Source organism: Arvicola amphibius, chromosome 5, assembly GCF_903992535.2.
Source record: "Arvicola amphibius chromosome 5, mArvAmp1.2, whole genome shotgun sequence".
NCBI classification, from domain to species: Eukaryota; Metazoa; Chordata; class Mammalia; order Rodentia; family Cricetidae; genus Arvicola; species Arvicola amphibius.
The window spans coordinates 109301809-109329272 of NC_052051.1; the positions used below are offsets into that span (position 1 = coordinate 109301809).

General features: G+C 40.2%; 1 protein-coding gene across 2 annotated transcripts in view; it reads left to right on the forward strand.

Moving 5' to 3' along the window:
* Positions 1–6174: 6174 nt before the first annotated feature.
* The window catches only part of Iws1 (interacts with SUPT6H, CTD assembly factor 1), a 36746-nt gene continuing 15456 nt past the window's right edge, over positions 6175–27464 (forward strand). The window contains exons 1-8 of one of the 2 annotated variants that reach the window (XM_038329706.1): positions 6175–6453; positions 8372–8487; positions 18736–19561; positions 22897–23086; positions 23713–23770; positions 24162–24259; positions 26063–26213; positions 27332–27414. In XM_038329706.1, the coding sequence (XP_038185634.1) occupies positions 6420–6453; positions 8372–8487; positions 18736–19561; positions 22897–23086; positions 23713–23770; positions 24162–24259; positions 26063–26213; positions 27332–27414 (1556 nt within the window). In that variant the 5' untranslated portion in view covers positions 6175–6419. The remainder of the gene's footprint in view (positions 6454–8371; positions 8488–18735; positions 19562–22896; positions 23087–23712; positions 23771–24161; positions 24260–26062; positions 26214–27331; positions 27415–27464) is intronic. The other variant, XM_038329707.1, reaches the window with a different exon arrangement.

Here is a 27464-nt window from a genome sequence, read left to right on the forward strand (position 1 = left end):
CTTTTTCTTGGTTTAATTTTGGTGGTTTGGCCAAATGTAGAAATTCATTCATTTTTTTTTTAGGTTTTATAAGTTAATGGAGTGTACATTTTAAAAGTAGTCCCTTATAATATTCTAAATTTAGTTTGTATATCTTGTTATGTTTCTATGTTCATTTCTGGTTCTGTTAATTTGTACCATCTCTTTCTTTCTTTAAACAGTCTGTGGATTTTGTTTATCGTTTCAAAGAACCTGTTCGTAGAGTCCCTGATTCTTTAATTCTTTTATGTCATTAATTTCTACTCTGGTTTTTATTATTTCTTGCTGACTACTGGGTTTATATTTTATTCTTATTTTTCCGCAACTTTAAGATGTATCATTTGTGTTCTTTCTGACTTTTTTAATGTGGCACTTAGAGTAATAAATTTCCCCCATAAGAGTGCTTTTTATATATCCCAGAAGTTTTGCTGTTTTGTATTTTAATTTTTATTGAGTTCTAGGAAATTTTCTATTTCTTTCTTGATTTCTTCTTTGACTTACTCTCTAGCCAAGAATGAGTTATTCAATCCCCCATGGGTTTGTGTATTTGTTAGAGAATAGTTTGTTGTCTGTTTTTGCATTTTATTGAATTGTAGTCATATAAGGGTACACAGGGTTATTCAATCTTTTTAAATTTGTAAAGATTCATTTTGTGTCTCAGGATGTGATCTATGTTATCTATTTCTGTGTGCTGTTGAGTAGAATGTATATTCTTTGATGTTTGAATGGAATTTATCAGAAGAGGATGCTTCATTCCAATCAAGAGCACATTAACCGAAAAGACATTACTATCAGAAACATGTATGTACCAAACTCTGGTGCACCTGGTTTCACAAAAATTGTATTTCTGTAATTAAAAATGCAGATTAATATCAACACATTAAGAGTAGAATTATTTTACTATCTGGCTTTCTCCAATACATAAATCATTTGGACAAAAGATAAGTATCAGGATTAAATGACAAAATACAACAAATGAACAGATAACTACAGAATATTCATTCTTCTCTTCAGCCCAAAACATTGCTTCCTGTATTTTCTTGAGGTTTGGTCTGCTGAACATATATTTGTTTTTGGTTCGTCGAGACAAGGTTTTTCTGTAGCTTTGGAGCCTGTCCTGGAACTAGCTCTTGTAGACCAGGCTGACCCCGAACTCAGAGATCCTTCTGCCTCTGCCTCCTAAGTGCTGGGATTAAAGGCATGCACCACCAGTGCCCAGCTGTTTGGGTTTTCTTGGAAGTCACTCAGGCATTAATTTCTTTTTAAGTTCATTGACCTGTTTCTTTGCATCTTTAACCTCCTTAAATTCCTTGAAGTTTATGATTGTCATTTTAAATTCTGTGCCCTGGGGCTCAACTCATCTAGCTAATTCTCACTGGAGAGCAGGTCCGTAAGACTGGTGGACTGGGGCAGGAGATAGAGCCTTGATCTTCCACAGTTTTAAAATTTATTTATTTTTATTTCATGTGCATTGGTGTTTTGCCTGCATGTTTGTCTGAGTGAGGGTGTCAGAGGCCCTGGAACTGGAATCAAGACAGTTGTGGGCTGCCATGTGGGTAGTAAGAATTGAACCCTGGTCCTCTGGAAGAGAGCTCTTAGCTGCTGAAACATCTCTCCAGCTCTCATTTTTTATATTTTTATAATGAGATCCAGACAGACTTCTTTAATTAGGGGTTATCTAGTCCCTGTCTCTTCTTCAGAACATCTCCTCAATTATAAAACACTTTCTCCTTTACTCTCATGTTGGGGCCCAGAAGACTATACAGTAAATGTCAGCTGACAGATTTATAAAGGCAGACCCACAAGTGTACAACTTCTGGGGTCACCCATTTTTGCAGAGCTGCAGGAACACTTGTCTTTTGGGAAAGTCACTGTCATATCTGTAAAAATCTTCTGAAGCCATGATTCTTTCCTTCGAAATGGGATTCATTCCCAAAACACCTCAGCAGTGTAACTTCTGCTTGGGCAATGGAATGACCTTGCTCCATTCCCCCAGACCACAGGACTTTAGAGCATTAACATTTGTTCTTTGTTCTAACAGTCAAATTTACATAGAGACAATCTCACAAAATTACCTGCTAAAAGACCACATAGAAACTTCTACAGATGACAGGCACTGAGCAGGGAGGCAGCACGCCCCCCACCCCTTTGCTAACAAACAAATCTGGGTGTCCCCAAAGCTGGTTATCACTAAAGAGATTAGATGAGGAGAATGTTTGAATCTAGGATTCAGGGATGTTTAGTAACCTTATCTAATGATTTGGGATGTCAGGTACTTCCCCTTGAATGCTGGCTCTTTAATGAGTGAGTGGTGGCACCTGTTCCGGAGTACAGGTTCTACCTGCCCTTTTTGTGATTTTGAAGTGCATATTATCATTGTCCTTGCCTATGGAATTTTCTATGTAAAAACCAGAAACCACGTGGAGACCACTTCTTCTTCTTCTTCTTCTTCTTCTTCTTCTTCTTCTTCTTCTTCTTCTTCTTCTTCTTCTTCTTCTTCTTCTTCTTCTTCTTCTTCTTCTTCTTCTTCTTCTTCTCCTCCTCCTCCTCCTCCTCCTCCTCCCCCTCCTCCTCCTCCTCCTCTTTTTCTTCTTCCTCTTTTTTCTCCTCTTCCTCCTCCTCCTCCTCCTCCTCTTCCTCCTTCTCCTCCTCTTTTTCTTCTTCCTCTTTTTTCTCCTCTTCCTCCTCCTCCTCCTCCTCTTCCTCCTTCTCCTCCTCTTTTTCTTCTTCCTCTTTTTTCTCCTCTTCCTCCTTCTCCTCCTCCTCTTCCTCCTCCTCTTTTTCTTCTTCCTCTTTTTTCTCCTCTTCCTCCTCCTCCTCTTCTCCTTGCTACTTCTACTTCTTCCCCTTATTCTTCCCCTTACTCTTCTTCTTCTCCGTGCCCCTTTACCTCACTTTTTCCCCTTGCACAAAAAGTAAAGAACATTCAGAGGTAATTTACTTGAGTTAATCATTTTACCCTCAGATCCTTGCCTGCCATAGACATCCAATTCTGAGCCCTGAGGGAGCCCTGAGGGAAGTTGGTACTCAAGGTCCCTGATACTCTCAGTCCTAGCTCTGACCCTACTCAACTACCCCACAAACAAACAAACAAACAAACAAAAATGTCTCAAATTATTTTCTTTTTTTAAGACATTACCCTGGAATGTCTTGGAACTCATTCTGTAGACCAGGGTGACCTCAAACTCACAGAGACCTGACTGCTTCTGCCTCCTGAGTGCTGGGATTAAAGATATTTGCTAGTTCTCAATAAGACTAGCTGGGCAGTGGTGGTGCATGCCTTTAATCCCAGCACTCGAGAGGCAGAGGCAGAGGCAGAGGCAGAGGCAGAGGCAGAGGCAGGTGGACCTCTGAATTTGAGGCCAGCCTGGTATAAAGAGCGAGTCCCAGGACAGCCTAGGCTACACAGAAAATGACAACCTGCACACAGGAAGGCCAATTTAGAATCTTTCAGATAATGCTATAACTTCTTGGCAACTACACAGGACCTAATTGTTCTTGTCTCTGAATTCTGTCATGACATCTACAGAAACAAGCAACATTGTAGATGTGTATGCTAGGGTCCTAGGGCCAGCTATTGGTGTTTGTGAAGACCTACTCTAGTCCTTTCTGCAGAACTGATCTTGTGCCATTTTGCCTCCCCAGATGCCTGGTAGTGGGCCCCTACCTCCCCTGACTAACTACATTGATTCAGTGGCCAGAAAACCCTGGACATCCAACAAAACACAGACAAAAAAAAGAAGAAAGAAAAGAAAAAAAGAAAGAAAGAAAGAAAGAAAGAAAGAAAGAAAGAAAGAAAGAGAAAATAAAAGGCAAGGAATAGTGTCAATAACAGAGTTTAAATGAGGATGTTATGGTTTAAGTAAAATCTGAGTCACAGCATGAATGTGTTGCTTATCTATCTCGGCAGCCGAAATTGCCTTGCCTGCCCTCTCAGCGTTGCCTAGTTCCCGATATCTCGGAGGGACCTCCAATTGCCGCGCACGTATGCCCCCCTGTCTGTGGTCTATACTCCAGAATCCAGTTCGCGAGCTTTGGGCAAGAGGCTGGAGGTTGAGGAAACACACACAGAGACAAACCAACACACAGACCTCTAATCGCTGGTACAAAAGCCCCCCTTTAATAGCACCATGGAGGCTTAAATACCCTGCAGTCAATGACCAACAGTTGAAAATCCCATCCTCTGATCCTCTAGGCTAGGCACAGCTTCTAGTAACTTCAATTAGAAGGCTCTAGACAGGGAAGAGCAGCTGAAGGCCAGGACTCAATTAGTCCCAACATCCTGGAGGTAAAAAATGTAGACATCTCTGTCCCCATTCATACTTGGATCCACAAGGAGTCTTGATCCCTTTCTCTAATGATAAAATTCCTACTCAGAAAACCCAAGCCAGTCAAATACTAACCTACCTCCTTGAATATCAATGCTCTTCTCCTTCAAATGCTTGTCCTCATAAATAGTAGCCATTAGAGAGCATAAATGCTCTCTAAAATTCAGCCTGACCTAGGAAAAGACTGTTGGATCTGCCTGAGAGCAAGACAAGTTGCATATTTGGGACCAGACTTAACTAAAATCCCTTTAACCAAGGATTTCACATTCAAGCCCTGCCTCCATGCCTGGTCTGTACAAATTGTGGCTACGGCTATTGTGTGGGCCATCATAACTGCAGCAGGCTAATTTCCAACTCAAAAGTCCCTAATGGCACCTATTTTGAATGTCCCAATGACCTTCTTGCTACGTATCAATTACCCCAGGTGCCAAACTGTATATTTAATTTCAGGCCTTATAATTATCTCTTGGGCTAACAAAAACCATCATCCCACCCCTATCTTAACCAAAAGGGCTGACATATTGCTTCCACTCCTAGGGTCATTGGACTCCAATAAGTACGACTTAGCCAATTTCCTCAATGAATCAAGGTTGATCTGACACTGGCAGAGGACAGTACAGAAAAATGCCAGACTCAGTTGGACTCCCTGGCAGTCATGGTATTACAAAATAGATGGGGATTAAATCTCATTACCACAGAGAAGGGAGGGATCTGTGCTATGTTAGGGGTGGAATGTTGCTTATTCATGGACTTATCAGGTGGTTAAGAACGCTTGACAGCTTAAAAAAATAGGATCATGAACCAGAGACTCCCTATCAGACTTGTGGAACATCAACAACTCTTTTTATTGGACCCCTTCTCATGATAGATCTAATCTCCAATCCCTGTTTTGAAATTCCTCTCTAATTTGTTGCAGCAAAGAATACACGCCATTATTTCCTCAACTACCATTCAACTCTTCCTGACTGAGGACTACCAACAGATCTCTCAGAGTTCTAGAACCAGATGAGTTCGAAGATCCATGAGTAGCTACTTGCTTCTTTAACAAGGTTTTAATTTACTCTCTCTCTGTCTCTCTGATTGTCTCTCTGTCTCTCTATGTGTGTGTAGGGGTTCGAGACAGTTTCTCTGAGCAACCCTGGCTGTCATGGAACTCACTGTCTACACCAGGTTGGCCCGAACTCAGAGATTCCGCCTGCCTCTGCCATGCTGGGATTAAAAATTTAAGAGGCTCTTAAGACAAAGATCTATACTTAATGACCTAATAGTTTTTCAGTTGCAATTTAGTTATTTTGTAAAGAAAGAAAATAAGATGTTTCATAAGTACCAGTCATCTTATTTCATGACTTTCTTTTATCCATTTTTTAACTTTCTCGGCGAAGGAAATTCAACCTAAGACGCTACACGGGCAAGACGCTTTGGAGAACGCACACAACAATTCATCAGCGCTCTCTAACCTTAGAACTACAAGTCCCAGAGAACAACGCGCTACTTTCTTTCTGAACTTAGGGCGGGAATTGGAACTGGCCGAATGTTAAAATGCAATTTTAGCGGGTTCTCATTTTTCGCAGAAACTCAAATGTTCCTCAAAGGAAGCTCGAACACAGGTGCAAGCGAGTAACATCACTCCTACTGTTGACAGACCAAATCCGGCCCGAGGTCGATATTTATCTGAAGCCGAACTTCCCGCTCCCACTCGATTGTCCCAGCAGCCTCTTTCCCGACGCTGCCATTGCGTCAGAGAACCATAGCACCTTCTGATTGGCCAACGGAAGGGTGACAGCGCCTGCGCACTGCGTTTCTCTGAGGGTCGTGAGCAGGCGCCATTTTGGCCCCAGAGGTGCTGCTGGGAAGTTGCGCGCGGACCTCCACTTTGCCGGCCTGTGAGGTACGGCCCTTTCGGATAGCTGGCGTCTCCGTGTCGGGGCGTCTGCGCCGGCCGCGGCCGACTTCTCCGGACCCTCGGACGAGGCCGAGGCGCTGCGCCGCCGAGGGAGGTCACTCGGCCAGGAAGGACGTGACGGGGGCGGCGCGTGTCGCGGACACTCCCCGCCGAGAGCCCGCCCGCCCGCCATGGACTCGGAGTACTACAGCGGGGATCAGTCAGGTGGGTCGGGACGGGTGGACCGGGCTGCGGCTCGGCCTCGGGCCCCAGCACGGAGGGGAGAGGCCTCGGCTAGACGGTCCCCTCCCCGGTAGACTGTATCCCGGGGGTATCGGCGGGGCGGGAGCTGCGACCTCGGAGAGGAGCTGTAGGGAATCGGTCTGCCCGGCTCCCCAAGGGGTTTTCCTCAAGTTGTCACCTCTGCCTGCCGAGGGAAGCGGGCTGCCCTTTTAAGGGAATTGCCAGGAGTTGAATTGTTCCAGGATCCTAAAAAAACTGGTCGGTGGCGGGGACAGAGAACCTTCTAGACTCTTTACCAGTTAGGGCTAGTTTAAGTTCTCTCCCGTAATGCAGGCTTCCCGGGAATAACGCGCAGGAGCTTTAAGTTTACAGACGTAATTTTTTTTTTTGTTTTGTTTTTTTGTTTGTTTTTCGAGACAGGGTTTCTCTGTAGCTTTGGAGCCTGTCCTGGAACTAGCTCTTGTAGACCAGGCTGGTCTCGAACTCATATTTTAAAGCGAGGGACGAGTCCAGGGTACTTAGAGTGAATTCGTGCCTTCTGCACGAAGTCGGCTCCACTATGCTTGGCACATTAGATGTAAAGATGAACCAGGCGAGGGCTTGGACGGGCAAAACAGCTGTGTGCTGATTTCTTAGGGACTTTCTGTATCAAAAGTACTGCAATAGATAGTTAAGCACTAAGTACTGTAATAGATGGTTAAGCATTAAGCTGTTTTCTGTTCTGACTTCAGTTGCTAATGACTGAACGGCTATGACAGTAGACTCTGTTATCCTGGACCTCTACTGCTGTTTTGCTTAAAATATCTTTTTTCAAAATATTTTTTTAGTTCATTGGCATTTTAAAGTTAAGGCTGGGCGGATGTGGCGCACCCCTTTAATCCTAGCACTTGGGAGGCAGAGGCAGGCGGATCTCTGTGAGTTCGAGGCCAGCCTCGATAAGAGTTAGTTCCAGGACAGGCTCTGGGATTAAAGACGTGTACCATGCTCAGCTATAAACTTTGCTCTTCAGGTGAATAGAATATCTCATTAGTATGAAAGTCACCTATTTTTTATATTGCTACCTTGACTTTCTCGTAGGTTACTGTTTCCTTTAATTTTTATTTACTTTTTTTTTTTTTTTTTTTGGTTTTTCGAAACAGGATTTCTCTGTGTAGCTTTGGAGCCTGTTCTGGAACTCGCTCTGTAGACCAGGCTGACCTCGAACTCAGAGTTCTGTCAGTATCTGCCTCCCAGGTGCTGGGATTAAAGATGTATGCTACCACCACCTGACTACTTATTTCTTAAATTGCTAATCAAGTCATGTATTTCAATGTCCCTAAGTACTCAAGCATAATTTTATTTTGTATTTTTAAGGTGTTGGTAGGTTAGGTGACAGTTCATATTTACTGTTCCTTCTGTAAAAGTGTAGTTTATAATTAAATGAATTGTCACTATTTCTGGGCTAAATATTCCTTGTGCTCTCCATTTATAAACATATATAAACTTCCTATATACAAGTTATGAATCAAAAAAGTTCACAGTAAACAAAATAACTTGTTATATAGTGCATTATAGGGTGATAAGTGCCATGGAAAGATAGACAAAAAAATTTGGAACTATTTAGATGACTTTGATTTGGCATTTAGTGATTTTTCTAGGCTTCATCTTTATGAAATATTTTTATTGCTATATGTGCCACACTACATGGTAATAGTTGTTGGTTTTTATGTTTTCTGTTTTTTATTTTCCCCCAGAACATTTGTTTCATTAGCTATGCTTCTTCAATAGTAGTAACTTTTGGCTCTTATATTTGGTTTGCTCATCTTAACTGTAGGTGGTCATTTTTAACTGTAATCATAAACATTATTACAGATATCATCCATCTTACACCCTAAGTGGGGTTTTGTTTTGTTTTAAGCAGATGATGGTGGTGCTACCCCAGTACAGGACGAGCGGGATTCGGGGTCAGATGGTGAGGAGGATGTAAATGAGCAGCATTCCGGATCTGACACTGGAAGTGGAGAACGGCATTCCGAGGTACCGTGTCTTTGGGGAGGCTTTTCCTGACATTTCTATGGCACTTATTTTATTTAGGAGTTTTAGAGATTGCCACAGGCTTTCATCCCTGAAAGTTAAAGGTGCCACAGGCTTTCATCCCTGAAAGTTAAAGGGTGTAAATTAGCTGATTGTTTTAAGGTGAGCAGAGATGGTCTGGTCACTGATGCTCACAGGGAAAAGTTCTATTGGGTCAGATTTAAAGTCTAGGCAGTTTTCAGCTGTGCCTGTTTATTCAGAGTATGATCTGTTAGTAGGCTTCACCGCTACTAAATAATATCTGGGAAAGGCAGTAAGCATTTGCAGTCAGAAATACCCCTTGAAACAGTTAGGGGAGATATAATTTATTAAAGTTTATTTCAGGAATTAGACTTGTCATTCTGTTGTAGTTATTATTTATTTTAACTCTTTACTCTTTAGGGGCCTGCTACCCAGCTCCCAAATAAATACACAGAGATTTATTTTACTTATAAATAAATACCCAGGCTTAGTTTGGCTTAATTCTACCCAGCTTTTGTTAAATTATTCCACCTACCTTTTGCCTCTGGGCTTTTCTCTTTTTCCATTTGTATATCTTTTCTTCTTACTGGTGACTGGCCCCTAGCATCCTCTCTCTTCCTTTTTCTCCCATTTATTCTCTCTGCCTGGCAGCCTTGTCTATCCCTCTCCTATTTCACTATTGGCCATTCAGCTCTTTATTAGACCATAAGATGTTTTAGGCAGACAAAGTAACACAGCTTCACAGAGTTAAACAAATGCAACATAAAAGAAGGTAGCACATCTTTGCAATCGTTAAACAAATATTCCACACCATAAACAAATGTCACACATCTTCAGCTAATATTTCACAACAATCTGTGGCAAGGCCTATTATTATAACTCAAATATAATGTTTTGCTGTGTTTGTTTTGTTATTGTGTTGCTTGGGATTAAAGCCAGAGCTTTGGATCTGCTAGGAAAGTAAACACTCTACCACCGAGCTACCTTTTATTTTTTATTTTATTTAGGAGTGTGGGCTGGGCATGCCACGATGTGGTGGACTGAAGATATCTTGCAGGAATTAGTTCTCTCCCACCAAGTGGGATCTGGGATTGAATTTAGGCTGTCAGCTTTAGTGACACATGAATGCCCTTATCCCTGGAGCCATCTCCCACCAGCACTCTTTTTATTTTTAAGGCAGAATTTTCCTAAATTGCCGAGGCTACTCTTAAACTTTTGATTCTTCTGCTTTAGCAGCCTCCCGGGTGCTGGGATTACAACTGTACTTACAACAAATGTAGTTTTAAAAGATGCTGGGAAACCCTGTCTCGAAAAACCAAAAAAAAAAAAAAAAAAAAAAAAGATGCTTTAGTAACCAAATAGTGGTGAATTTTGTATACATTTTAACATTTGTCCTAAATATTCTTGAAGCTGCTTAATAAACCTCCTGGTCATATAGCATCTCTTAGTATTAACAACATAAAATTGTAACTTTCCAATAAATCAGCATGTCTTTGGTAGATATACATAAAAACAAATAGGAATGGTAAAGGTGGATGGATTTTCTAAGAATTTTATGACTGGCATTTTTATTGCATAAACATAAAGTTTTTTCTAATTTTAAATTGTAGATGTGTCTTCGAAATTGTATTAACTCATTACAGTCATGTCATTTTTCAGATTATATGTTCACATCATTCATAAATACACTGAATTTACTCAGCACTGAGCATGCTGTGTATCAGGCTTTTTTAAAAAGTGCTTTGGACATGTACATTTCTAAAAGTCAAAATCCCATTATTGGGTTTATTTTCCAGTAGAAAGAGACTCTATGAGTGTAATTTTAATGATTTCATAATATGGATATAACAGTACAGTCATCCCTTGGTCCATGGAAATTGATTCCAATACTCTCCCTTATCCTTGCCATCTGAAACCCCAATCAAGGATGCTCACATTGTTTATTATAAATGACACAAGGGATGGGGTATAGCTCAGTGATGATGTGTGTTCTTGGCATTCATGAAACCTTGGGTTGGAGTTTCAACACTAAAAAAATAACATATTTAAAAGGGCAAGCCAGGCATGGTGGCTCATGCCTGAAATTCTAGCACTTTGGAAACAAGTAAGAGGATTGCTGCAAGTTTGAAGGCTAGTCAGTTCCCTGTCTCAAAAAAAAAAAGTTTTTTTAAGGTGTAGTTTTTGTGTAATAGGCACTTTGTTCTCTATACTTTCAGTCATCAGTAGACTACTTACCATACCTAGTTCAGTTAGAATGCAATGTTCAGGAAATAATGACAAATAAAAGGCCCATTCTGGACCTAACTACATAGTACACATCCACAAGGTACTGTTAGTTTCTTTACATGTTTTCAGTGTGTACTTTGGTTTGTTGAGTGTGTATTTGGTGATTCCCTAACTATTGATATTTATATTGTCAAAGCTTCTTTTTTATTTCACCACACCAAGCTATTGAACTTCCTTGCTGCCCCTTGATTATACTGTTTTGAATAATGCATTGTGACATATATTGCTTTATAAAATAATCCCACAAAATTCTGGCTCTTTGGAAATGAATAGTTTTCTTAAAACAGAGTGGTCCCAGACTACTCCTAGCTGAGACTCTTTTTGTTATTGTGTGTGTTTGCTGTGTGTTTTGCTTACATGTGTGCCTGGGCACCAGCTGCATTTATGGTACCTGCAGAGCCAGAAGAGTGCATCCGATCCCTTGGTATTGGAGTTCTGAGTGAGTCAAACCCAGATCTTCTGGTAGAGCAGCCAGTCCTCTTACCTGCTGAGCCATCTTTCTAGCTCCTCTTCCTAGCCGTGGTCCCTGGTGCTGTCTAGCAAACTAACAGACCTATATTATAGCCTGTGCCTGAAATCTTCTGTCACAATTTTCCCAAATCTGATTGTATATGAAGTCTATTTCTTTGGGAAGTGATTAGGAGTGACTTAGTTTAATTCCGTGTTTTCTGCAGTACTCTGGGACTAGTGATGGGAAAATGGTGAGCTTGTCCCTGGCTGACCTCACAGCTACAGAAGCTGAGCTCTCAGCAAGAGCCAGTAGCAGCTCATTGTCATATTCTTACAAGCTGGGGAAAGTGACAAGAGCCCCTATGTTTTCTAAATGTTGTGCCCAAGTATGGCCTTTGATTGAGGATGGAATGGCACCTTTCCATTTAAAACTGATCTCTGCAAACATTTGACAGGAAATAAAGGCCTCTCCCCATTCATTGTTGGGCTAAAACCTTTTCTTTTGATAGCTAAGTTTGATAGCTAAGGAGTACATATTAGTAGCAGCAGTTATCAACCAGTCAGAGGGATTTACTTAGCGGTAACCACATTGTTTCGACCACACCATGGAGTGGCTACAGATTTCTGTGAAAATAGCTTGTTTCCATCTCCACCCTAAAATTTACTTTTTGCCTGGCTGAGAGAAGCCTGGAGATTCCTGGCCATTGAGCCTCCACTCCCATTTTGAGGTGTGCATGAGGACGTAGGGTAGTTACTGCTGTTTGAAACTCTTGCATCTTGTAGATCCAGTCTTAAATGTTTTTCTGAAAAAACTAGGATATTTTCAAATTGTGTGCTCGGTAGGAAATTTGAGTGAACTTTGTTTTTGAAACAGAGTCTCACTAGCCTGGGACTTGCTCTGTAGACCAGGCTGTTTTCAAATCATTGAGATCCATCTGCCTCTTCCCAGGTGCTAGGATTCAAGGTTTGTGCCACCACCCAGCTTAAAGATTTATTTTTTTAAATTTTATGTGTATAACTCTTCTGTGTCTTGTATCACAGGTATGCAGTGCCATGGGAGGCCAGAAGAGTCTCCTGAAATTGGAATTACAGACAGTTTTGTCCTACCGTGTGGGTGCTAGGAATTGAGCCCACGTCCTCTGGAAGGGCAGTAAGTGCTCTTAACCACTGACTCCCCTTGTGTGGAATTTTATGCAAGTACTGTTCCATGAATTTTATAAAATGTAAAAATGGGTATCTAGAGAGATGGCTCAGTGATTTAGAGCACTTGCTCTTATAGAGGACACAGTTTTTATTCCCAGGACCCACATGGTGACTCACAACTGCCTATAACTTCAATTCCAGGGGATCTGATGCCCTCTTCTGGCTCTGCAGGTACCAGGCACACATGTATGGTACATACACACATGCACACACACAGAGGTAAAACACGCATGCATATAAAATGAAATAAACTTAATGTTTTTATTAGAAAATAGGTAGAGTCTTATTTTTGGTAATGTAGAAATAGAAGATGCTGTGGGGGGATATGAAAGAGGAATGACTAATTCTGTCAGAAGGTTGTGTTTGTGCTATGTCCTGAAAGATTTTGTAATTAATTACAACTAGTAAGGTTCTGTTATTAGCAGCTTTTCATGCATTTAACGTTCAGAGCAGCTCTTTAAAGTATAATTACTGTTTCTGACTAACACCTTGTAGACAGAGGCTTTGAGCACTGAGAATGTCTCCTCAGGTCACACAATGTACAGTGGCAGGCTGTGGCTTCCCAGGCTCTTGTGTGACTCTAAAGTCTGTGTTCTTAACTTTCACATTGCAGTGCACAGACAGAGAGAAAGATGGAAAGGCTTCATGAGAGGAGTATTTTTGCCAAGCAGTCAAATTATGGCTGCCAAGTTTTTTATTTGTTTTGATTTGTTTTTCCAGACAGGATTTCTCTGTGTAGACTTGGCTGTCCTAGAACTCTGTAGACCAGGCTGGTCCTGAACTCAGAGATCTGCCTATCTCTGCCTCCCAAGGGCTGAGATTAAAGGTGTATGCCACCACTGCTGGCTGGTAAAAACTGAATTTTTAAAACATTGTAATTCTCTCTGGGAGTTTATATTAGAATTGATAGAATTGTGATATTTAATACTCTCCTTTCCCCATCATTACATTACAACTGTTTTCTTTTCACTTAAAGAATGTCAGTTAAGGTTGAGAGATGACTCAGCAATGAAAGGCTAAGGCTCATAACCGAAACGTCAGTTATATGTGTTATAACCTTATTCTGTAAGAGCATGGTTGCTATTTGAATGCTGAAATGAACAATGTGTTTATGATAGATAATCAGTAGTTCTTTATAACTGCAGTGTGAATGATTGCAGAGAAAGCTTGAGATCAGACATTTCTAAAGCTTCCCAAGATCCTCAAAGTGCTCAGTTTTCCTGAAAGCTCTAAGTGGGAACTTTTTGCTTGTTAAAAAGATGGCATTTGGACTGGGGGTGTAGTTCAGTTGATAGAGTGCTTGCCTGCAATGTTATAAGCCCCTGAGTACAATCCTTAGTGCTGTATTAACTAGATATAGTTGTGCACGATTTTAATACCAGCTTTCAGGAGGCAAAATCAGGAAGGACCAGAAGTTCATGGTCATCTAGCCTCAACTACATAGTAAATTTGATACCCTGTTTGGGAGGAAAATGACTTTTAAGAAATTTTGGCCAGGCAGTGGTGGCATACACATTTAATTCCAGCACTCAGGAGGGAGAAGCAGGCGTATCTCTGAGTTCAAAGCCAGCCTGGTCTACAGAGCGAGTTCCAGGACATCTAGGACTGTTATACAGAGAAACCGTGTCAAAAGAAAAAATCTAAATAAATAAACAAATAAATAAATTTTGGTGGTGCCATGCCTTGCCATATTGGCACACACTTTTAATTCCAGCACCCAGGAGGCAGGGGCATGTGGATCTCTTGAGTTTGAGACTAGCTTGATCTACAGATCCAAGTTCCAGGATGGCCAGGGCTGCACAGGCAAACTCTGTCTTGAAGAAGAAAAGAAAAAGAAAAAAACAGGGAAAAAAAAGAAACTTTGGTGGTAATTTGTAATGTTTCCTATACTTGTGTCTGATTTCTGTTTTAAAAAAGTTTAAGTTTTCAGTTTGACTGCTAAAAATAGTCTAAAATTTTTAAGTATTTTAATGACATCAAATCTTTTAGCTGTGTCATGTTTAATACAGTCTCCTCAGATTCTGTAATGTCTTTGCCCTCTGCTTGAGTATGTTTACTAGTTCTTCCTCTTTTTTTTTTTTTTTTTTTATTGATTTTGTTTTGAGACAGGCTCTTACCATGTTCTTCCGACTAGCCCAGCCTGACCAGGCTGGCCTTGAACTCACAGAAAATATGTTTCTGCCTTCCACGTTCTGAAATTAGTTCTGAGATTAAAGATGCGTGCCTACATGGCCAGAACTTGCTATTGACTGAAACTATTGCTCTTTTTTTTCCCCTTCATGTCACATAACTGGATGAGTGCCCAGATGTTACAGAGCTCATTTTAAAAATGATAGGAGCCAGGTATGGTGGATCACATCTTTCATCTTAGTGCTTGGAAGGCAGAGACAGATGGATCTCTGTGAGTTCAATGCCAGCCTGGTCAACATAGCAAGTTCTAGGACAGCCAGAGCTACATAGTGAAATCCTGTTTTGTAAAAATGTAACATTCTTGTAATAATTGTTTGTTTTGCAGTGCATATACCATGTGTTAGGAAATCCAGGTTAGAGGGTAGCAGATAAAATTTGGGAGGGCTGTCCAGCTCGTTTTGTCTCTTAGTGCTTCTATTTTGCCTGTTAACAGATGTGAGTTAAGTCGTATTTGACTTGCTTGGGCCAGTTAGCTTGTCTCTGAGGTATTTAAATTTTAGAACCCCCACCCCCCCCAGGTCTCAACATGTAGCTCTACGTGGCCTTAAACTCAAATGGAGATCCGCCTACCTCTTCCTCCTGAACTCAAACCTCGTCCTCCTGAATTCTGTGATTAAAGGTATATGCCACCACATACAGCTAAGACTTAAATTTTTTACATTGAAGTTTAGGGTTTAGTGGTTAGAGCTGTATCACACTATCAGTGGTACTCCAGGAAAAAGGCCCAATTATCTCTATTTTGAAATAACCCATAGTTTGTTAAATCCTGTCTTAATGTCCTGTAGTGCCAACTGCTATATCTGTGCACTTTAAGACCTAGCTTTCTTCCTCTTTTTGGGGGGTTGGGTGTTATTATGTGCATGCTTGTGAGGTGTATCTGTAGGTTAGAGAAAAATTTGGAAAAGTCAGTTGTCTCCTACCATGTGGATTCTGGGGATCAAACTCAAAGTTAGTAGGCTTGGTAGCAAGTGCTTTTCCCATTTGAGTTATCCTACTGAGTTTCTGCTAATACATCTTAGGACAAAATATTATTGTTGGAAATTGAGGTTCTAAAAGTTGAAGTTTGAGACCTCTAAAATACTTCAAAATACTTGTTTTTGGCAGGTTTAACTTTTATCTTTTTCATCATTTTTATATGATGTATATATCATGTTTGTACCTTAAACCTTGTTTCTCTCTATGTCTATTGTGATCTGACTTAATGGTGACCCACTGTAACTCTCTTCAGACTTGGTGCCCAGTTGGTGACTATTTGGGAAGTAGAAGTTATGGCCTTCTTGGAGGAAGTATGTCACTGGGGGCAGGTTTTGAGGTTTAAAAGTCTCATGCCATTTTGAGTTAAAGCTCTTTGCTTCCTTGTGGTCAGAGATGGGAGCACTCACCTGCTGCTCCAGCGCCTCGCCTTGTCTGCCTGCTGAGGATCATGATGCTGGAATCTCAACAAAAGAAAAGGAGCTAATACATTGTCTGTGTCTTCCTGAAGTCTTGCTGTGTAGCCCTGGCTGGCATGTTATTTGCTGTATATCCCTAACTAGCCTTGAATGTGTGGCTATCCTTTGCCCCTTAGTTCTGGGATTTCAAGTATGTTCCACTGTGGCTGTCTTTGACTTTTATTTTGAAAGAGTTTTTTTGGAAGAAAGGAAGATTGGTAGGTATTTCAACTTACATTGTATTAGTTTAATTAGGTTGGTCTTGTTCTCCCAGAATCTAGTCTGTGTTCCCTAGTTGATACATGCTTACCTGTGACTACATAACCATCTATCCCCCCCTTTTTTGTTTTTATAACTCGAGAATTTCCTAAAGTGTATTTTGATCATTTCATCTTCCTCCCACAATTTCTTCCAGATTCTCCCCTCCCTCCTTACTCACCCCATTTCATGTTTTCTGTCTCTTAAATCCATTGAGTCAAGTTTTTGTGTTGGTCAATTACTCCTGGATATGGGACTTGCTCTGGAGTATGGTCGACATACCAGATGTTCAATAATGGAAAGATGTTCTGTCTTCGAAGAGCAATCAAATGTCATTAGCTCTTCAGTGGCACTTATACCTACTTCCCCTCCTCCATGCTGGTATTTGTCTGGATCAAGCTTCTGTAGGTCTTGGACATGCCCCCCCAATGGTTGTGAGTTCATATGTGCTTCTGCCCTGTTGTGTTTGGAAAAGTTTCCTTGAAGTCGTCCACCATTTCTGGCTCTTTCTATCTCCTTCTTCTACTTAGATCCCTAAGCCTTGAGGGGAGAGGTGTGATACAGATGTCCCATTTAGGGCTGAGCACTCCAGAATCTTATTCTCTATCCATTGACCTGTTGTATGTCTCTGTGTTAATTTTCATCTGTTACTAGAAGGGTTGAGTGATGTGGTCTGATGTTTGGGTTTAGCAGTAAATCATTAGGAATCATTTTATTGTTGTGTTCATTTATCAGAATAGGTTTTTCTAACCTTGGTCTATAATAGGTCTACTTAGCCACAGGCTCTTGGTCTTATTGACAGTGTCAGTATGTATTCTATCTCATGGAGCAGGCCTTAAATTTAGAAAAGTAGTTAGTTACTCCCATAGCATTTGTGCCACTACTGCACTGGTGGGCATATCTTGCCAGGCAGGTCATTATTGTAGGAAACAGGCTTCACAGCTTAGTGAGACGGATTCTTGCTTTTGTACTCTAGTGTTGCTGTGAAAGCTAGCCAGTAGGGATGAAGCATCCAGTTGAGTATCATACAGATTTTTCCATGTTCTATGGTTCAGATATGTGGCTCTTAAGCAATAGGGTCAAGCATTGACAATAACTTAACAGTGTTGGGGGGGGCATGTCTCTAGGTCTCTATTAACCAACAGCTCAAAACAAAAATCCTGTTGGTACTGGTTTTTTTTTTTTTTTTTTTTGGTAGCATGCGGTATCTAGTTAGGGCATGGTCTATATACTAGTTACATTTAAACTCTGTTTTATGTGTGTATATCTTTTAGGAAGTGCTACAGTATTAGTTATCCCTCCCTGTATTCCTTTCTTTACTATTCCTTCTCATCCCCTGCCCCTTTAATCTTTTCCTCTTTTTTTTTCTTTTTTTTTTTTTTTTTTTTTTTGACACAGGGTCTCTTACTTTATAGTTCAAGCTGGCCTCAGGTTCTCTTCCTCCTGCCTCAGGCTCCTGAGTACTGACATAGGTGTACATCACATCCTCTGTTTTAAGTGGAAGCCTGTTTTCTTGGCCTGAAAAAATACTTGTTAAGAAGAGAAAGTGAACCAGCTGGAAACGTAATGCTGGCCTTTTTGTTTGTCTGGAGACAGGGTTTCTCTGTAGCTTTGGAGCCTGTCCTGGAACTAGCTCTTGTAGACCAGGCTGGCCTCGAACTCACAAAGATCCACCTACCTCTACCTTCTGAGTACTGGGATTAGGCATGTGCCATCACTGCCCGACTATAATACCGACTTTTTTTATTTTTATTTTTTGTTTGTTTTTTCTTTTTTGTTTTTCGAGACAGGGTTTCTCTGTGGCTTTGAAGCCTGTCCTGGAACTAGCTCTGTAGATCAGGGTGGTCTCGAACTCACAGAGATCCGCCTGCCTCTACCTCCCGAGTGCTGGGATTAAAGGCGTGCGCCACCATCGCCCGGCTTATAATACCAACTTTTAATAGGTGCTTTGAGAATAGGAACTACTTTTTTGTTGGTTGAGATTTTCATGGGTGAATATGTGCTATTTGACATTTGAATAATTAAAATTTTTATAGTGAAGCTTTTTTTCCCTTAAAATAATGCCAATTTTATAGAACTCGGGATTATACCTTTGTGAAAAACTTGGTTATATATTTGTTTTTATTTCTTTGGGTAACTAGAATTGTATGAGGAATTAGGCTCTGTTTTTAAACATAGAGATCTCTGCATGTAGGAATATGCTTTAGTGGTTTGATTATACTTGTCTTTGGGGGCCAGACTGTGACATTCCATTTCACAGACTGGCCTTAGTTTAAGTGATGTTTCTTTATTGGTATAGGATGAAAAATCTTCTTTAAGTATACACATATTCCTACATTTTAAAAAATTATTGGAATTTTTTAAAGGTTACATTACCTTTTATGACATTGCTAATTTTTTCTTATGTTTTCAGAATGAAACTAGCGATCGAGAAGATGGCTTGAACAAGAGACTTAATGGAACAGACTCTGAGAACGATGAGCCCTCCAATCTTAATGCCAGTGATTCTGAAAGTGAGGAACTTCACAGGGCAAAGGATAGTGACTCTGAATCCGAGGAGCATGCAGAGTCTCCTGCCAGTGATTCTGAAAATGAAGACATCAACCAGCATGGGAGCGACTCTGAAAATGAAGAGCTTCTTAATGGACATGCAAGTGACTCAGAAAAGGAAGAGGTTAGAAAGCATGCTGCCAGTGACTCTGAAGTTGAGGACACTCTACAGCCTCAGGTCAGTGAGTCGGACAGCGAAGATCCCCCAAGGCCCCAGGCCAGTGACTCAGAAAATGAGGAGCCTCCCAAACCTCGTATAAGTGACTCAGAAAGCGAGGAGCTCCCCAAACCTCGTATCAGCGACTCGGAAAGTGAGGAGCCTCCAAGGCCACAGGCCAGTGACTCGGAAAGCGAGGAGCTCCCCAAACCTCGAGTCAGCGACTCAGAAAGTGAGGAGCCTCAGAAAGGACCTGCTAGTGATTCGGAAGCCGAGGATGCCTCCAGACCCAAACACAAGCCAGAGTCAGACGACAGTGACACAGAGAATAAGAGGGAAGATTCGGAAATGCAGAACGAGTCAGAGACCCATGCAGACAGAAAAAGACTCCACAGCTCTGACAGTGAGGAGGAGGAAGAACCAAAAAGGCAAAAACTGGATAGTGATGAAGATGAAAAGGAGGGGGATGAGGAGAAAGTAGCAAAGCGGAAAGCTACTGTGCTTTCTGATAGTGACGATGAAGAAAAAGCATGTAAGGAAGTTTATTAGGCTGTAGCTTTTCTTACTGTCTATTTATAAATGAAATAGTGGGTCCTTTTCTGCTATATTTTAGTGTACATTGTGATGTTAATTTTATTATAGCCTTTTCACATAGAAATACATAGTATTTTTTAATCATACTTAACCTCATTATCCTGTCATATCCCACTCCCACTACTCCCCTCGTATCTTCTTATTTTTTATGGATTTTTTTTGTTTTTGTAACCAAATGAGTTTAATTAGAAGCCATGTACCTTACTGTGGCTCTACCACTGAAGAAAAAAATTACTCCTTGGCTGGGGTCCTCTGTGACTGCTAGTTCACATTTCACTGGGACAGGAACTGAGCCTTAGAAGTCCTTCTTTGTTAGCTGTTACACATTGTTGAATGCCCACATCCAGCAGGGTTTGGAGGGATTCTATTTAGAGACTGTAACTCTGTGGAGTGTTAGTCTTTGCTGCCTCAGACTCCATTTTCACAGCTAATACTTTTTACTTAATATCTTTTTGTGCAACTTGTCTTTTTGGACAAAGCAATACATTCCTTTGTAGTGACAGTTGTTGCAGGATAAGATACTGTACATACGGTCATATAATTTGATTCATTGAGTTTTTGTTTCCAACATCCCTCCCCAACCTAAAATCTCAATGTTCTTGCTTTTTTTTTTTCTGTATTGCCTTTTCCATTCAGATTTCTCATCTGTTTTGTAGACTTTTACCCATGTGTGTTGCTGACTCTGTTCTCTGAGAGTGGATTAAATTTATTATGATTTGTATCCTTTCAGATTATTGATCATTTTTATGAAAAGGGTTTTGGAATTTTTATGTCATTTTAGCTGCTTCAGTACCTTTTGATTTTGTTAGTTGAGTCATGTTGCCTTGCTTTTTCACATTTCTTGTATTTTTGTGTGGTGATTTATGTACTTACTGGTTTGGATATCTTCTTTTCATTGACGCGGGAATCATTTTACTGAGCAGTCTGCTCTCAAAGGCTCAGTCCCGTCTCAGTAAGTGAGAAGGAGACAGATTGCTGTAGTAGTGACATCATCAAACCACACAAGATTTGGTTGGAAAGAGGCTTAAGTTTAGCCCTTGCACCTAATACAGCAGTGGGCAGAAGACAGGAAATGACATTACTGTGGAGTGATCTGTGAAGTTAGAAATTACCCAGGGCAAGTGTGGAAATGATCAGTGGGGAAAGGAAGGCAGGGAAGGAGAGAAAAAGAGAAATAAGGCATAATAGAGAAAAGCTGGTGACATTTTATAGAGGAAGACAAAAGAACAAGAAATTAGAGAAAAATTTAAAAGGAAACTAACACTTTAGTAATAAAAACCTTTAAAAACAAAATTAGATAAATGTAAGAATGGGAATTTTAAAGATTTTTTTTTAAGCCAATAAGGTAAAAATCAAAATACTGTTAATGATGGGATGGGGAAAGACAGACAAAGGTCAAACAGAAAAATATGAAACTAAGAAAAAGAAAAAATTTTGTTCAAGAATGGTAATAAAAATGCATAAGCAAATTAAATGAAGATGTAAAGGGGGATAACCAGAATTAAAAATTCAATACATTAAAAAAAATAATAATCTTGCTTAAGTGTGCAGGAGAAAAAAATTACATGAAAAAAGTTGCTGTATGGATGTGGTTTCTTTATGGTTTCTTGAAAATTAAAGATTGCCACTTCTATGCACAGGAGAGGGTCAGTTGAACTTAGTTTATGCTGTGTGTTCTGAGATTGTCTGCCTGTCTTGTGTCTACCAGAGTTGTCTTCAGTTTTTTATTTTGGTGTATCAGAGTCTCTAACTGGCCTGATCTTTGCATACCATATACGTTTTGTGGACTGGGTAGATTCTTTTGCAATCTTACCAGACTCATCAGACTGACTGTTTTAGCTTGGAGTGGGGAAGGCAGTGTGGAAAAGCAACTGTAACACTGAATTATTTTTCATTGTTTCTAGTTTTTGTTTTTTGGTTTTTTTGAGACAGGATTTCTCTGTGTAGCCTTGGCTGTCCTAGAACTCTGTATATCATTTTAGCCTTGAACACAGAACTCAGATCCACCTGCCTCTGCTTCCCTAGTTCTGGGATTAAAGGCGCACTCCACCACTGCCTGGCCAACTTCCTATTTTTAAGGCCTCCTGAGTACTGGTCACACTGCTGGACAGATGCAGCTGTCTCTGCCAAGTACACCCTGAAATTTCAGAGTTCTTGGACTCTAGCACAGGGAACAACAGATAGATGATTCCAGACTTTGATCTATTCACTGTCTTCTGGCTCAGAGCTATCAGACTCTGGGGTACTTCTCAGTGATGAGATCTGTTCCCTTTCCCTGTCTTTTCTTGTGCACTTCCTAGCCTGATGCATCCTTCTGCTGTCTGCACCCTTTGGTGCGTTATGATCCAGCTCTTCTTCCTCTTCACCACTGCCTCTCTGGGTCTTCCCTCATGCAAGAGTGGTGGCAAGCCAAACAGCAACTCCCAGACGTATGGATTTTCCTGATTTCAAGCCCCTGGGGGTAGCTCAGTAACAATAGATTCTCTCTCAAGATTATGCCTGGCTATTGCCCTTTGATTATTCATGGGTTTCCCTTCCCTTGGAAGAATCATTGTCTTAAACCCCAAAAGATTTGGGGGCTCAGGAGAGCTGTAGACTGTCCTGAGGGTATGACTACCTGACTTACTTCATCTAACATGTGTTTGGCTGGCTGCTCTGCATTCTTTGTCTTTGTTCCTGTTCCTTCCAGAGTCGTGTTGTGTCTTAGGAAAAGGATTTCCCAAGCTTTTCCTTTATTTCTCTTGTTGAGGTACAGTTAGCTTTTTCTTATTTAAATCTGTTCTTCACTAGTTTTTACAGAAGCAGCCTCAGGTCCACCATCTTACTCAGAGAAGTCTGATACTACCATAAGGAACATGGGGGATACACAGTTTAGATTGAAGGCTGCACAGCACAGAAAGGATGCCCATTCTGCCCAGCAGATTATTAAGTTTCTGTGGTCCCACAAACGGAAAGGTGTCCACTGATACTTGCTTACATTGATGATATCTTTATCATTTAGCCACTCCTTCCTAGGTAAAGCAGCAGAAAATGTGTAAAATGACTATCAGTGTACCTATTTGTGTGTTTTTGATGCTGAGAAATAGAACCTCAGGACCTTGTGCTTGCTAGGCATGTACTCTACTACTGAGTTACACCAGTTGTTTGGGAACTTTCTTCTTTTTCTAATTCATGTGTTAGCTATTTGATTTTTTCCCAGTGCTCACATTTTCACAGCCCGTTACACTTAGTAATATATAACAAAATAACACAAGTGATCGTATTTTCTAACAGCAGCAAAGAAGAGTCGAGTTGTCTCTGATGCTGATGATTCTGATAGTGATGTTGTATCAGACAAGTCAAGTAAAAGAGAGAAGACAGCAGCATCTGACAGTGAAGAAGGAGGGAAAGAAGAATCATCTGGAAAGAAAAATGAAGAGAAGGACCTATTTGGGAGTGACAGTGAATCAGGCAATGAAGAAGAGTAAGTGAGAACAAGGGGCTTTCCAGGGTTCTTCAGTAGCGAAGAGGGACTTGATGAGGTGCAAGACCTCAGCTGCCTGGCTGCTTGGCTTTGGCTTTAGGACATCTGTGCTGAAGTCCTGTACACAAAACAACACGAGTGGGTCTCAGGGTTAGGGTCGGTGCTGAAGTACTATACACACAACAACACAAGTGGGTCCCAATATGTTGACTGAGAAGATTGAAATGAGTGTGTTATGGCTCCATTTATGTGATGTTTAAGAGCTTGCAAAATTCATGGTGCTGGGATCAGTGATCATGTTACCTCTGGGTCTTGGTGATGGATGGTTTATTTAAAAGGGGTGTAAGGGGTTGAAGATGTGGCACAGTCAGTAGAGTGTTGGAAATGAAACAAAATGCCCTCACCTGTGGGTTGAGTGCTGCATGAGAAAAGGCTATGAGGAAGCGTCTAGAGAAATAGGCTTCTTTGCTTAGGGCACTGGTTATATGAGTGCTATGTTTGTTAAAGCCCATTGACTTTTGTGCCTAAGGTCTGCACATTTTACTATCCATAAATACCTTGTTTGTAAAATGGTACATATGCAAGTGTAAGAAAGCTGATGGGTGGTTTTATATTTGGTTTTCTAGAAATCTTATTGCAGATATATTTGGAGAATCTGGTGATGAAGAGGAAGAGGAATTTACAGTAAGTTTAAGATAGGACTATTGTTTTAATTGCATTGTTTCGTTTCTGTGGTAGCAGTTCTCTAATACAGCGAAATAGTATAAAGCCTTACAAAGAATAAAAGGATATGAGGTTGGAGAATTTGGAAAATGCAGGTTAGTGTCTCCTACCCTCTGAATAGTATGCTGACATATGTATGATAAAAGACTAAAGCATGGAAGTGCTTCCTGGAACACAGCAGGCTCCGACACCAGTGGCCAAGGGGGGATCTCTTGCTATACCGCTCTTGATACCTGTTGAGTACTCTTTGTCCTTCGTGGCTATATTATTTAATGTGAGAAGTCGGGAACTGTTTGAAGAAGGAAATCTGTGAGGTGGTCATGATAGCTGGGCTAACTCACTGTACCTTTAGGGTTTCAACCAAGAGGATTTGGAGGAGGAGAAGAATGAAACACAGCTGAAAGAAGCTGAAGACTCGGACTCTGATGATAACATCAAAAGAGGAAAGCAGTGAGTGTTTTTTGTTATTTTTAAGAAAGTTCAACCAAACTGAGAAAGGTGAAGGTAGACTTGGAAGAGTGTTTTGTATTTCTCCTTCACCTCCTCAATATACTGTCAGTGTTCGCTGTTACTTGCTCTGTGCTCAGATGTCGTAAATTATAGATTATACGATACTTGTAATTTATTTCTTATAAGATAAACTCTTCTGAAAAATAACTTACTACAAAATTTTTTGAGGGAAAAAAGTTCATTTTGGGGGACAGGGGGAAGCAAATCTAAAGTAAATACAAAAATGTTTCTTAATTATACTCTACTTAACTTCTGTTAAAATAATTGCGAGCCATGTCCAGAAAAAGATGATATCATGAATGGGGTGATAACCACTGTTCATAGTTGTGAAGATTATGCTTTCAGTGATATGCAGAATTTAGGTGCTTCTTTGAGAAATTTGAATTTATTAGTATGTGGCAGAGTGAGATAACGCTCTCTCAAGTGTAAGTAATGATAGCTATAAAGGCCAGGCACTTAGCATGTGTGTAGTCACTTTGTTTTAAGTTGTGCTCTTCATTACTAAAAAGTGGCAGTTGATTCTTTTTTTCATAGTCATGGTTCATAAGGCAAAGCATTCAAATAATTGAACATTTTCTATTTCTAAAAAAGTAGTTCACCTCAACTGAATGTGCTCCTAACCAAAGATTTAAAATGTTTGTTCTCAGGCTCGTAGATGACAGGTGTAAATGTGGCATATGAAAAGCTTGGGCCTGTTTGTGTTACTATTTATCAGTACTGCAGAACAGGAATTGGATATGAAGTGTAAGGTTCACTCGTGTGGTAGTAAGTTATGCGTATTTGAGCTTTTTAAAAAAGTAGTGTTGGGGTGTATCTTGTAGCGCAGGTTGGTTGAAGAAAGAAGGCATTCCAAGATGAATTTTTTTAAAAAAGAAAAAAAAACTATCTTTTTCATTTTACATACCAGTCCCAGTTTCTACTTCTTCCCCTCCTCCCAATTCCTACCTCCATCCATTCCTCAGAGAGGGTAAGGCACAGTGCTTTGGGAAAGGTCCAGGGTCCTCCCTACTATATCTAAACTGAGCAAGGTATCCCTCCAAAGAGAATGGGTTCCCAAAAAGACAGTACAAGCAGTAGGGATAAATCCTGGTGCCACTGCCAGTGGCCCCGCAGTCTGCCCCAGCCATACAACTGTCACCCACATTCAGAGGATCTAGTTTGGTAAGATGAATTTTAAGGCCTATGTGGCAGCAGGGAAGTCCAGCCTCTCTCATAGACTGAACCCCTCTCCAACAGCTGTACAAAGGCGTATTTATTGACTGTTACACACAAGTATTTCCTCATACCAAGGTCTCTAATTTATGTGTCTTACTAAAGGAAAGCATCATATTGCCTGCCCCCTCCCCAGTCCATTATTATGTAACATTTGCAATACACAATAATATAAGATCAAAGTCCTGGGGTGGCTGCAATACCCCTTAAGCAAAACAATTGCTGTTTTCCATGAGGATTCTTCAGGGTCAAAGTACTTTTAAAAAACAGCTATTCATTCTAATATCTACCCTCTACTTTGCTAAATTCATACAGCAAACTAGCACTTTGCAAAGCATGGTGGTGCACTCGGGAGGCAGAGGCAGGTGGATCTCTGTGAGTTCGAGGACAGCCAGGGCTATGTATAAAGACCCTGTTTCAAAACAAAACAAAGTAGCACTTCTTTGACTCAAGATTAGACAATTTGATGTTCTTAATTGTAATTAAAGAAGGTGTATGATTAAAGAGCTTGATTTTTGTGTTACTGCCTAGTATGGACTTTCTGTCGGATTTTGAGATGATGTTACAACGTAAAAAGAACATGTGTGGCAAACGTAGGCGAAATCGAGATGGGAGCACTTTTATTAGTGATGCAGATGACGTTGTGAGCGCCATGATTGTAAAGATGAATGAAGCTGCTGAGGTAGGATGTCACTTCTAAGTTACCACCTTTCTTTCCCCAGAAGATTGATGATGTGGTATCTTTTTTCCTTAAATGTTTAACTTCAGACTGCTGTAAAAGATTTGTTGCTTTCTGTGATAAAGTATGTACTTGCTAAATTTTAATCCTATAAATCTTAATTTTCAAACTTGAGCTTAATGGTTAGAAAAAAGGTAAAGTAAAAATGAATCTTTTTTTAAGTGAATGGGAGGTTTGTTGTCATAGCTACCTTGGTCCACTACCAAGGTTGATGTCTATTTAAATACAAAATATGCTAAAAAGTCATTTGTTTTACCCCTGATCAATAGATTGTAGCTGACTCATTGTACTGGAATATATATTCCAATAATTTGAAAAAGATAGTTATATATCTATTGAATTATTAAAAATTGGCAAATGTGTTTAAAAACTAATTCTGATCTGTCAGAACTTGCAGAGATGCTTTTGTTTTTTGTTTTGAGATGCTGGGAACTGAACCCAGGCAGTTGGCAGCCAAAGGCAAATGCTCTATCACTCAGCTTCACCACCAGCCCCTTGCTCAGATATTCCATGGGGTTTGATGATCTGTCTTGGCTTTATTTGAAACAGTTCAAGTGTGACAAGAAAAATAGGTAGATGTATAGTTAAATGAACAATCCTGTGTTTGTTGAAATGTACATTGGATATGCTATTGTATATTTGTAGAATTTAGTATTTTTATAATTAAAAAATGTAGAAATTACCCAAGTAATATTTTTGGTAATAGTCCATACTTTCCTTGCTCATGGAAAGATAATTCTTGAAGATAAACCAGACTTTCACAGCTATATACTGTTCTTTGAATGAATTCCAAAAGCTTGGAAAACTTTTTAGTACTATAAATGAAGTTGTCTCTCAGTTCTAATTGTTAAAAAGGAATGTAACAATATTTGTGGGTTTGATTGACTGGACAGATTAGGAGTTTGGCTTTGTGTAAAACAGCTCCTCCTTTCAGAAAAATTATACTTCCTTTGAATAATTATTTTAAGGTTTAGAATTGTAGTAGTTATAATTGTGTATTAAAAGTTAATATTGCTTTATTTTAAACCCTTTTTTGGGGGGGTATTCTGCTTTTTGAATAGGAAGACAGGCAATTGAATAATCAAAAGAAGCCAGCACTGAAAAAATTAACCTTATTGCCTACTGTGGTTATGCATCTTAAAAAGTGAGTATTTTACCCAAAAAAAAAAAAAAAAAAAAAAAAAAAGCCGGGCG